Genomic DNA, 13,225 nt, shown 5'->3' with positions numbered 1-13,225 from the left:
AAAATGCTGAATTGTTTAGTAAGAAAGGTACAGATAATATGATGATTTAACTTTGACAGACTCACCTTTTGCCTTTTTAAAACATCAATTAATTTTAACTGTTTCTTGAACCCTATCATTAATTCTCCTTTTTGTTTTTCTAGCTTCTTGTTTTCTGATTTTAACACTTCAATTTTTTTATGTTCTTCATTTGCTATGTCCTACAAAAGGAAAAAAAAGTGCCATATATTCTTTTTTAATATACAGCCTTTCAATGGACAGAATTATAGACTACCATCACAACAGTAATAAAAAGTACTTTTTAAAACTGAAATATAAATTTTTTTGTAGATAAAAATTGCTTTCCATTATCGAATTACTGGAATTTGATAGCTTTTAGTCATGCTCAGGTATTTCCCATTTTTAAAAAAGTTTTAAAAATAACTCAGTTCTAATTCTAGTAACAGCAAAGTAGCTTGTATTGAACCAACATAAACTCTGGATTTGTGAATTTTAAAAAATATATTTGAAGGCACAGATGAATAATCAATAATAAGTAGAAACTGGAAATGGTATGATCTTTGAAAGAGCAGAAATACTGGTTTAGATCCACATTCAACTAGCTTCTCCTGAAAGCGCTTTCCAGTTCGTGGGTTCACAGAGATAAGAACTCAAGCAAAAAGTAGTAGTCTTATTGGACTGAGGAGTCAGAGAGCAGGGCTGCCAAGGTGGTACAAATTTTTAAGTAGGAAATTCTAGAAAAAAGAGACCCCTCAAAACATGCATACGTATTTCCCTCAAATGCTTGGCAGACATCTAAATACCATTTACAGGGTGAGACACCTAGGTACCTGTGAAAGGAAATGGCTGTAGTCTTTAGCTAAGCAGAGAATTTACCCACTTCCCATGACAAGGGGGAGACCAAGTTTGTAATCTTGGTAAAAATGGACTGGATAAGGTCTTTAGCAATTTGAGCAAAGCAGAAAAAGGGTCAGTAGAAATCATTAAGTATAGGAAGATCTATACTTGAAATGTTAAAGGAAGTAATTCATACAAAAGGAAAATGATACCAGAAGGAAATCTGAATCTCTGTACACACACATAAAAAAGATGGAGAAAAAAATAGAAATAGTAATGTGAAATCTATCTATAGATATGTGTGTGTGTGTATAGAATTTTTCTTTTCAAAAAAAAAAAAAAAAAAAAAAAAAAAAACACCTCTTTAAAAGATACAGCGTTAGCAAAATGGTGGATACCCAGACCAAAGTAGCTTTGGGAGAGCTCTAGAAACCAGTCAGTCAGCCAGCAGAAGCAACCAAAAGAATGCCTAACTAAGAAAAGGCCATACTCAAAATAGTAGGAAATGTCATGGTGTTTTTCTTACCCTTTCCCCACATACTCCCTCGCACAGCACAGTCAGGAAGAAGCCACCCAATTCCCAGTTCCCTCCCTTGGAATGGAAGGAAAAGAGTAGACTTGCTTGCAACATTCTGGTTTTTCTGGGGCCTGCCTGAGGGACTGGTATCTGTCTTGCCTGACTCAGTACTGATGGGAACAGCTGCGTCATTTGGATATCAGGTTGGAAGCTGCAGAAACAGGTGGTTGGTACCACTGAATGTGAGAGGTGCAGTGAGTCCACAGAACTGCAGGAACCTGGTGGCAAAAAATTATGGGCAGAGGAATACAATACAGCATCTAAATCTGTGAGAAGTAGGTGAGACTTTTAGGTAATTAATTAGGACATTTAAAAGAAGCCATGTGTATGGAAAACTGGAATAAAAACACACAGGCCCAGGAAAGACACATCCCCAGAAAAGGTTTGAGAGAACCTCAAGACTTTACACCACGCTGATTAGTGAAGGTCTTTGCTTGCATGCAGCCAGTCTGCAAGACTGAGAGAACTGACTGTTTTTTCAAACACCCATTTTTCAACGTTAAGATCACAAGACATCCAAAGAAACAGGGAAACATGGACCATATTAAAGGAACAAAATTAATATCCAGAAATTTATCCTAAAGAAACAAAGGCTTCTCACTTATTAGACAAGGACTTTAAAATAACTGCCATAAATATGCTCCATGAGCTGAAGGAGAATATTGACAACTAAATGAAATCAGGATACCTATATATTAATAAAATGAGACTATCAACAAAAATTACAAAAAAGAACAAAACAAATTCTAAAGCTGCAAAATACAGTAAATGAATTGAAAAATTCACTTGAAGGGTTCCAGCAGAACAGGTCTTATACCTGCTGAACAGGTATAAGAAAGAATGAGCGAGCTTTCAGACAGGTCATTTGAAATGAGCAGGTCAGAGAAGCCAAAAGTAAAAGAATGAAGAAGAAAAGTGAACAGCAGCTAAGCGACACCATCGAGTGGGCCAATATGTATATTAGTGTAATCTTAGGAGAGAGAGAAAAGGAGACAAATAACTTATTTGAAGAATTAATAGCTGAAAAATTGCCAAATTTAAGGAAAAATGGATATACAAATACAAAAAGCTCCATGAACTCCAAGTAGGATAAACCCAAAGAGACCCCACAGCAAGACACATTTTAATCAGTCGAATGTCAAAGAGAAAATCTTGATAGCAGCAAGACAAAATGGCTCATCACATGCAAGGGAGCATCTGTAAGATTATCAACAGATTTTTCAGCAGAAACTTTGCAGGCCAGAAGTCAGTAGGATGATATACTTAAAGTGCTGAAAGAAAAAACACCTAGAAGAATACTATATCCAGCAAAGTATCCTTCAAAAATGAAAAAGAAATAAAGACATTCCTAGATAAAAGCTGAGGAAATTCATTACCACTATATCTTCCCTACAAAATCCTAAAGAAAATCCTTCAAGTTGAAACAGAAGGATACTAGACAATAACGCAAAGCTATATGCAAATATGAAATTCTCCAGTAAATGTAAATATTTGGACAAATATAAAGGCCTGTATTATTTTAATTTTGGTTGACAACTCACTTTTCATTCTTTCATAGAATTTAAAAGACAAAAGCATAAAACATACTATAAATCTTTGTTAACGGGTACATAACCTAAAGATCTAATTGGTGACACCAGTAAAACAAGGTAGGACAGGGGCTGAAAAGCAGTAGAGTCTTTATATATGATTGAAGTTGCATCATTACACAAAATGAACTAAACACTAAGGAAGGCAATAAGGGAGGAAATGAGAGGCTAAAAGTCCTCAAGACATACAGAAAACTGTGAACAAATAGCAACAGGCCTCCCAATAACTTTAAATGTAAATGGACAAAACTCCCTAACCAAAATAAATTGAATAGAAGAATGGATTTTTAAAAACTAAATTCCAACTTTATGCTGTCTACATGCAACTAACTTTAGATCCAGAGATATGCATAGATTGAAGGTAAAAGGATGGAAAAAGATAATCTGAAATTTTGTAACCAAAAGAAAACAGGAGTGACTACAGTAATATCTGACAAAATAGACTTTAAGTCAAAACTGTTAAAACATACCAAGAAGGACATTATATAAGAACATATGAGCCAAACAAAAGGGCCAGTTCAGCAAGAAGATAGATACAATTATATATGTACCAAACATTAAAGTACCCAAATATATGAAGCATTGACAGACTTGGAGAAAAGACCACTCTACAATAAAAGTAGACTTCAATACCCCATTTCCCATAATCGATAGAACCACTGGATAGAAGACCAATAAGAAATAAGGGACTTGAACAACATTACAGACCAATTAGATTTAAGAGACATAAAAAACAATTCTCTAACACAAAGGCATAAGAAGGATATAATGGACTCTAGGGACTTATGGGTGAAGGATGAGAGGGATAAAAGATTAATTGGGTTCAGTATACACTGCTCGGGTGATGGGTGTACCAAAATCTCAGAAATCACCGCTAAAGAATTTATCTGTGTAAGCAACACCACCTGTTCCCCCAAAAAGACTGAAATAATAAAGAAAAAATAGAATCATATGCCACAACAGACAAATATGGAGAGACAGGAAGTAGATTAGTGGTTGCCTAGGGCTAGAATGTGGTGCAGGGTGTTGGGGGAATATAGAATGGCTGTGAATGGGTACAGAGGTTCTTTTTGCGGTGATAAAATTGCAAAATTGATTGTGGTGATGGTTGCACAACTTTGTGACTACAAAAAACAACTTATTTATATATTTTAAGTGGGCTGTATGGTATATGAATTATATCTCAACAAAGATGTTAATGAAAATAAATGAGGAGAATACAGTTTTCTCAAGTGCACATGGAACATTCCCCACATTTTATAAGACTGAAATCATACAAATTATATTTTCCAATCACAGTTGATTCAAACTAGAAATCAATAGTGGATGGAAAACTGGAAAATCCACAAATATGCGGGGATTGAACAAAATACTCAAACTACCAAGGGCTCAAATAAGAAATCACAGTGGAAATTGGAAAATAATCATGAGACAAATTAAAACAAAGCTACAATATGCCAAAACTATAGGACAGAGTATAAACACTGCTAAGAGGGAAATCTGTAGTTGTAAATGTTTACATTAGGAAATGGAACAGAACAGAGCCCTCAGAAATAACACCACACATCTACAGCCATCTGATCTTTGACAAACCTGACGAAAACAAGAAATGGAGAAAGGATTCCCTATTTAATAAATGGTGCTGGGAAAATTGGCTAGCCATAAGTAGAAAGCTGAAACTGGATCCTTTCCTTACTCCTTATACGAAAATTAATTCAAGATGGATTAGAGACTTAAATGTTAGACCTAAAACCATAAAAACCTAGAAGAAAACCTAGGTAATACTATTCAGGACTTGGGCATGGGCAAGGACTTCATGGCTAAAACACCAAAAGCAATGACAACAAAAGCCAAAATTGACAAATGGTATCCAATTAAACGAAAGAGCTTCTGCACAGCAAAAGAAACTACCATCAGAGTGAACAGGCAACCTACAGAATGGGAGAAAATTTTTGCAATCTACTCATCTGACAAAGGGCTAATATCCAGAACCTACAAAGAACTCAAACAAATTTACAAGAAAAAAACAACCCCATCAAAAAGTGGGCAAAGGATATGAACAGACACTTCTCAAAAGAAGATATTCATACAGCCAACAGACACATGAAAAAATGCTCATCATCACTGGCCATCAGAGAAATGCAAATCAAAACCACAATGAGATACCATCTCACACCAGTTAGAATGGCAATCATTAAAAAGTCAGGAAACAACAGGTGCTGGAGAAGATGTGGAGAAACAGGAAAGCTTTTACACTGTTGGTGGGACCGTAAACTAGTTCAACCCTTGTAGAAAACTTTGTGGCAATTCCTCGAGGATCTAGAACTAGAAATACCATTTGACCCAGCCATCCCATTACTGGGTATATACCCAAAGGATTATAAATCATAGCTATAAAGACACATGCACACGTATGTTTATTGCGGCACTATTCACAATAGCAAAGGCTTGGAATCAACCCAAATGTCCATCAGTGACAGACTGGATTAAGAAAATGTGGCACATATACACCATGGAATACTATGCAGCCATAAAAAAGGGTGAGTTCGTGTCCTTTGTAGGGACATAGATGCAGCTGGAAACCATCATTCTCAGCAAACTATCGCAAGAACAGAACACCAAACACCACATGTTCTCACTCATAGGTGAGAACTGAACAATGAGATCACTTGGACACAGGAAGGGGAACATCACACAATGGGGCCTACTGTGGGGAGGGGGGAGGAGGGATAGCATTAGGATATACACCTAATGTAAATGACGAGTTAATGGGTGCAGCACACCAACATGGCAAATGTATACATATGTAACAAACCTGCACATTGTGCACATGTACCCTAGAACTTAAAGTATAATAATAAAAAACTTTTTTAAATTAACAATGTAGTTTATAGATAAAACATATGACAATAGCAGAAAGGTGGGGGGTAATGGAAGTATACTGCTAAAAGGCTCTTAAATTATTCATAAAATGCTATATTACTTGAAGTAGACAGTGATGAACATATATATATAACAAATGCTGAAATGCATACAAAGAAGAACAGATAATGAGCTAATAAATGCGATAAAATGGAATCTTTAAAAAAGCCATTCACAAAGAAAGGAAAGAAAACATATGGGCCAAATAAAAATAATAGCTAGCTAACAGACTTAATCCCAACCATATTATTAATCATTTTAAATGTAATGGTGTAAGCACCTCAGTTAAAAAGTTAAGAGACTGTCAGATTGGATTTTGACAGTCTTTTGTTTTGACAGGATTTTGACAGATAGTGAAGCAAAGTCAACTAGATGCTGCTAACGGGAAGACACAAAGGAGTTACAAGTAAAAGAACGGAAAAAGATAAGACAATGCTAACACGAACTAAAATAAAACTTCAGTTGCATGAATATCAAATAAAGTTAATACAGGTTGAAGTCTGAAATCCAAAATGCTCCAAAATCTAAAACTTTTTGAGTGCTGACATGATGCTCAAAGATGAAATGTCCACTGTAGCATTTCTAAAACACTCTGGTACCAAGCATTTCAGATAAGGGATACTCAACCTGTATCAGAATGCAGGAACAAAAATAAATATAAATAAATAATAAGAGGTCAATTCATTCAAGAGGATTTAACAATCTTCTTAGATATTGGGTATTAATACACCTAATAACCAAGTCTCAAAATACATGATGCAAAAATTGATAAGACTGAAAGGGAAAATAGACAAACTCACAGTTCTATTCAGAGTTTAGTACCCCTCTCTTTATCACTGATAGAACAAGGACACATAGAATACATAAGATACAGAAGTGTTGAACAACACTATCAAGCAATTTGACATAATTGACATTTATAGAATACTCCACCTAACAAATACAGAATGCACATTCCTATCAAGGGCACATGAAATATTTACCAATTTAAACCATATTCTGGGCCAAAAAAAGTATCCATGCATTTAGAATGATTCAAGTAAAACCAAATGCATTCTCTGTCCACAATGGAATTAAAAATCAGTAAGAATGCTATTTGGGGGAAAATCCCCAAATATTTGAAAAATGAAATGACAAACTTTTAAAGTTTGTCATGGCTCAGAGGAAATAAAAAAGAAAATTAGAAAGTATTCTGAATAGAATAAAAATGAAAATACAAAAAATCAAAATTGGTGGGAAGTAGCTAAGGAAATTCATAGAGAAACATTTACAGTATTTAAAATGCTTATATTAGAAAAGATGAAAGGATACAAATCAATAGTCTCCACTTCCATTTTAAAAAATTAGAAAAAGAGGCTAGGCGCAGTGGCTCACATCTGTTTAATCCCAGCACTTTGAGAGGTCGAGGCGGGCAGATCACGAGGTCAGGAGTTCGAGACTAGCCTGGCCAACATGGTGAAACCCCCTCTCTACTAAAAATAAAAAACTAGCCAGGCATGGTGGCGGGGGCCTGTAATCCCAGCTACTCAGGAGGCTGAGGCAGCACTGCCTGAACCCGGGAGGCGGAGGTTGCAGTGAGCCAAGTTTGCGCCACTGCACTCCACCCTGGGCGACACAGCAAGACTCTGTCTAGAGGGAAAAAAAAGGAGAAATTAGAAAAAGAACAAATTGAACCCAAAAGTAAGGAGAGGGAAAGAAGAGCAGAAATCAATAAAAAAAATAAAAAACCAGTAGAGGAAAATCAATAAAACCAGAATTAGTAAACCTCTAGTGAGACTGATCAGAAAAAGTAAAAAAGACACAAATTATCAATACAAGAATGTGAGGGGGGAATGACCCACAGGAATGTAGGAGGACTATTCAAAGGAAAATAAGGAACTAGTGTAAAAAACCGTATGCCAGTAAATTTGACAACATAAATGGACAGATTCCTTTACAGATACAAACACCCAAAACACAATAAAATATAGCCTCTATAAAGAATACTTCTGTATCTATTAAAGAAATAGAATTTGAAGTATAAAATCTTTCCACAAGAAAACCTCAAGCCCAGACGGCTTCACCTGTGAACTCTACCAGACATTCAAAGAGAAAATAATACCAACCCTACAAAAACTCCTCTGAAAGTTGAGCTTCTCCAGAATGATTTGGAAGTTCATTTAATAAAGGCAGCATTACCCTGAAACCAAAACCAAAACAAACGCAAAGCAAAAAACCTAAAGATGAAAACAATGTGTAAGAAAACTAAAACAAGACTATAGACTAAACAGACTAGAACTATGTTCCCATGTATACAGACATTCACAAAAATGTAACCAATAATATATAAAAGAGATAATGATACACCATCACCAAGTGGAGTATATCCCAGGAATACAAGGTTGTTTTAACATTTGAAAGACTAAAAAAGAAAAATATAATTTCAATAGATCCAGAAAAAAGCATTTGACAAAATTCAACATTCATTCCTGGTAAGATCTCTCAGGAAATTGCAGTCAGTTTTTCTAAAACTTGTGAACTAAAAATGATTTATTTTGAAGGTGTTAAATAAATTTTAAAAAAGAAAACCAGTGAAGAATACACAAGGGACCATATGTAGCCCACAAAGCCAAAGCATTTACTAGTTGGTCTTTTACAGAAAAAGTCTGTAGAAAATCCTAAGGCTTCTAGAGTAAGTGAGTTCAGCAAAGTTGAAGATATAGACTCAATCTGCAAACATAAATTGTATTTCTCCATTATAGCAACAAACAATGGGAAACTGGAATTTAAAGAACATTTATAATATCAAAAATAGGAAATACCAAGAGGTAAGTTTGAAAAAAATGTGTAAAACCTGTATTCTGGAAACCATATATATATATATAGTTTGAAGAAATTGAAGAAGGCTTAAATAAACAGATATTCTCTATTCATGATTTTAAAGACACTATTAAGATGTCAATTTTCCTAAAATTGATCTATAGATTCAATGCAATGCCAATCAAAACTCCAACATGTGATTCTAAAACTTACATGGAAATGCAAAAGAACTAGAATAGCCAGTTGTAATAAATGCTCATTGGATCTTTAAAAAAACAAAAGGCATTTATTGGCCATTTATTGGCTTGGTTACTTGCTCAAAGCACCATATACTTTCCACAGCATTTATTACAGTTGCAATCTTAGCTTTGATAGATTATATAAATTCAATAATTATCTAGGTTTTGCTTCATGGATTATCTAAACATTCAATTTCATTATAAGATAGGTGCACAGCTACAAGGATTACATCTTTTTTTTTTTTTTTTTTTTTAATTTTTATATCTTTACCCTCCACTAAAGGTCTGGCAGGTACCTAGCAGGCCCTCATAAATATTTCTAAGTGAATTAATAAAGAATTAGAAATTACCTATTCCTAAATGAAGTAACATGAACTCTGGTGTCATATTTTAAATGGATTTCAAGACACCATCTAACCCAATGCCCTGTTTTTAGGTAGAATTCCAGTTAAACTATACTTCCATCATTCCTTCCTTCAGTGTGTTTCAGAGCACTCCTACAGCATCTGGTTTAAGTTTACTGACTTTTAATTTCAAAAGCTACTGTTACTTTAAAGCATAATTACTTATTTCCTAACCTCTGTGGAGAAAAAGTTTATCATTTTTTTAAAGTAGATCTTTAACTTTCTGATGATTATGAGGTAATCTTGTTCTATTTTTTGGAAACCTTACTATTTCCCTGTCATATTTTCTTAAATTTATAGACTTGAATAATTTTAATTGCCTGTTAACTATTATATGTCTATTCAGAATGGGAAGCAAAGTACAAATAATTAAAATGGAAAAAATACACCTGCTCACAAAAGAAAATTTATATACAGATTAGACTCTCCGGAAAAAGTTATTGCATATCCCAAAAATCTCCCTCAAAGATAAAGCCTAGAAATAGGCAAAATAATTGAAAATCAAAAGTTTGAGATACATAGTTTTTCAGAAACGTAAAATAAGTTACATTTAAGAATTCTGACATCAGACTGGGCACATGGCTCATGCTTGTAATCCTAGCACTTTGGGAGGCCGAGGCGGGTAGATCATTTGAGGTCAGGAGTTCAAGACCAGCCTGGCCAACATGGTGAAACCCCGCCTCTTCCAAAAATGTAAAAATTAGCTGGGCTTGGTGGCGGGTGCCTGTAGTCCCTAGTACTTGGGAGGCTGAGGCAGGAGAATCGCTTCAACCTGGGAGATGGAGGTTGCAGTGAGCAGAGATCACGCCACTGTACTCCAACCTGGGCGAAAGAGCAAGACTCTGACACACACAAAGAATTCTGACATCAAAAGTCTACTTTCTAGTAAATAGTGGGCTGGGCACAGTCGCTCACACCTGTAATCCCAGCACTTTCTGAGGCCAAGGTGGGAAGCTTACTTGAGCTCAGGAGTTCAAAACCAGCCTGAGCAACAAAGTGAGACCCCCGTCTCTACAAAAAATAAAATAAATTTTAAAAAAATATTTAAAATATGATAAATAGTAATGCAATATATACACAAAATGTTATCCCACTGTGTTTAAATCAATTACCCATAGTGCAGAGCTGAGGTCAGAAGTTTGTATCTTGAACACCTCTAGATTATTTTTATTACTGATGGTTCTATTCCGAGTTGTTCACATATCAAGTCCTCATTACTTGAATTTTCAAAATGGGGGACTAACCAGGGAAACAGCTTGATCCATGGAGAATGAAGAAAAGACAGTACAAAAGTCCACCCAGGAGTAACACAGAGCCAGAGGATGCTCCCCCGCCCAGGGAAGCAGTGAGTGAATGTGATGCCGGGAAACCACACTTCTCCCAGGGCTGTTTGTAACCGCGGGTCAGGAGATCTCTTTGTGAACTCACTCCACCAGGGCCTTCAGTCTGACTGACAGAGCTACTTGGAGTCTTGGCAGAGCAGCCACTCAGGTATGCGTGGAGACCCTGGAGCTTAGATACTGGGGCTTTCTGGCAAAAGTAGCTGCAGCTCCTGCAAAGTAGGAGGTTAGACCCACATATATACCCTTAAGAAAGAGAGGCTCAATCTACAGGGCTGAGCGATAGCCTGCAGGCCCCACTTCCACGACACCTCACAAGATAAGACCCACTGGTTTGGAACTCCAGCCAGCCACTGGTTAGCGACATTGCACCTCCCTAAGAAGGAGCTCCAGGGGTGGAGAGGGAGCTCTTTTTTAAAGGAGGCATGGGGTGGGCTGCCATCTTTGCTGTTTGGGCAACTTAGCCATTCCAGCCCTCCAGCTTTGCAGAGTCCGAGCCAACCAGGGGCAGAAGGGCTCCCCCAGTACAGCACAGCCCCTCTCCCAAAATGTGGCCAGACTGCTTCTTTAAGCAGGTCCCTGATCCCACTCCTCCTCACCAGGCGAATTCCCCCTGGGACGGCACTCTCAGAGGCAGAGGGGCAGGACACCATCTTTGCTATTTGGGCGACTTAGCTGATCCAACCTTTGGGCCTCAGAGTGTCTGAGGTGACCAGGTACTGAAGTGGAACACAGCATAGCTACTCTACCAACATATGGCCAGGCTGCTTTTTTCAACAGGTTCCCAAATCCCCTTCCTCCTTACTGGGTGGGACCTCCCAACTGGGGTCTCCAGCGACCTCCTACAGGTCTGGCAACAAGCCCATACCTCCCTGGGATGAAGCTCCCAGAAGGAGGGACAGGCTGTAATCTGCTGCTTCACAGCCTTCACTGGTGATACCTCCAGGTTCTGGAAAATCCGAGGTCACTAGGGACTGGAGCAGGCTCCCAGCATACCATAGGAGCCCTATAGAAAAGTGGTCAGACTGTTATGTGGGTGCCCATTCCCATATCGCCTCACCAGGAGGGTACTCTAGGCCTGAGCCTCTAGCCACCCCCTACCAGAGCTATCAAGCCAGTGGCAACTTGGCACCTCCCTGGACAGAGCCTCCAAGGGCAACTGAAAGCCTCTCTGCCACTGCCTCTGCAGCTGCCCTTGCCACCCTCAAACTAATGAAGAAGCGAAGACGCTAAGTCCTTTATCCATACCTCCAACAAGCTGCAGTCAACCCTAGGAGAGGAGGCCAGTCCCTCTCCCATGGGTCTGACAACACCCCAACCCCCACTGCTCATCACCAGACAGGGAACCCCTGGCTTGGGCCTACCGCACAGACCCACCATCCTGGGCTGATTGTACTAAGCAATTGCTGACCCGCATCTCTCTGGGGTGGAGCTCCCAGCAGACAAGCAAACAACCTCTGGTCACAACCACTACTAAGATCCCTTCCTCTGCTTCCTCCAAGTTGGGGAAGGAACATAAACACTGAGATAGCCCCAGAACTGCAGTGGGCACCCCAGGAGTGCCAAGTTGTGATCTACAGCCAGCACTCAAGCAAAGAGGAACCCACACTTTCACAGCATTAAGAAGAAACATGGCTACAACTGTGAGAAAACATAGGGGAGCCACACAACCAAGCAAGAGTCTACCAACTGACCAATAAGCCTAAGTGCCAACTACAGGATCACATTCCTCAAAGCTTTAACACCAAAAATACCTGAAACATACCCTTCTGTGAAACCAGATACAAGAGGTCAGCTTCAAATAAAGACCCTGAACAAAGCATCAGCCCAGTGAAAGCATCCAGAAGAGAAATGTACTGACTATATTCAATCTACACTGCAGTTAAAGTTTAGAACACCCACACACACAGATGACAAAGAACTAATGCAGAAACTCCAGTAACTCAAATGGCCAGAGTGTCATATGCCTTCCAAACAACCATACCAGTTCTTCAACAAGAGTTCTTAACCAGGCTGAACTGGCTGGAATGACAGAAATAGAATTCAGAATACGGATGGGAACAAAGATCATCGAGATTCAGGAGGATGCAAAACCCAATCCAAGGAAAATAAGAATCACAATAAAGTGGTACAAGAGCTGAAGGATGAAAGAGCCAGTATAAAAATGAACCTAATGGGTCTGACAGAGCAGAGCTGAATAACACAATTAAAGAATTTCCCAATGCAATCACAAGTATTAACAGCAGAAAAACCAAGCTGAGGAAAGAATCTCAGAACTTGAAGATTGGTTCTCTGAAGTCAAAGAAAAAGAAAAAATAAATAAAAAGGAATGAACAAAACCTCCAAGAAGTATGAGATTATATAAAGAGGCCAAATCTATGAATCATTGGCATCACTGAAAGGGAGGGGAGAAAACAAACAACTTGGAAAATGTATTTCAGGATATTGTCCATGAAAACTTACCCAACCTTGCTGGAGAGGCCAACAGTCAAATACAGAGAATTCCTGCAAGATTCTA

At 37.9% G+C, this 13,225-nt stretch overlaps 2 protein-coding genes across 3 annotated transcripts in view; both read right to left on the bottom strand.

The window, feature by feature from the left end:
* TEX9 (testis expressed 9) overlaps window positions 1–13,225 on the bottom strand; it is a 67,865-nt gene that overhangs the window by 886 nt on the left and 53,754 nt on the right. For both annotated transcript variants that reach the window (XM_050796835.1, XM_050796834.1), the window contains exon 11: window positions 66–200. In XM_050796835.1, the coding sequence (XP_050652792.1) occupies window positions 66–200 (135 nt within the window). The remainder of the gene's footprint in view (window positions 1–65; window positions 201–13,225) is intronic.
* Window positions 1–13,225, bottom strand: part of TCF12 (transcription factor 12) — an 884,529-nt gene that overhangs the window by 844,999 nt on the left and 26,305 nt on the right. The window lies entirely within an intron of this gene.

Source organism: Macaca thibetana, chromosome 7 (assembly GCF_024542745.1).
Source record: "Macaca thibetana thibetana isolate TM-01 chromosome 7, ASM2454274v1, whole genome shotgun sequence".
Lineage (NCBI taxonomy): Eukaryota > Metazoa > Chordata > Mammalia > Primates > Cercopithecidae > Macaca > Macaca thibetana.
This window is presented reverse-complemented; position numbering and strand designations above follow the sequence as displayed.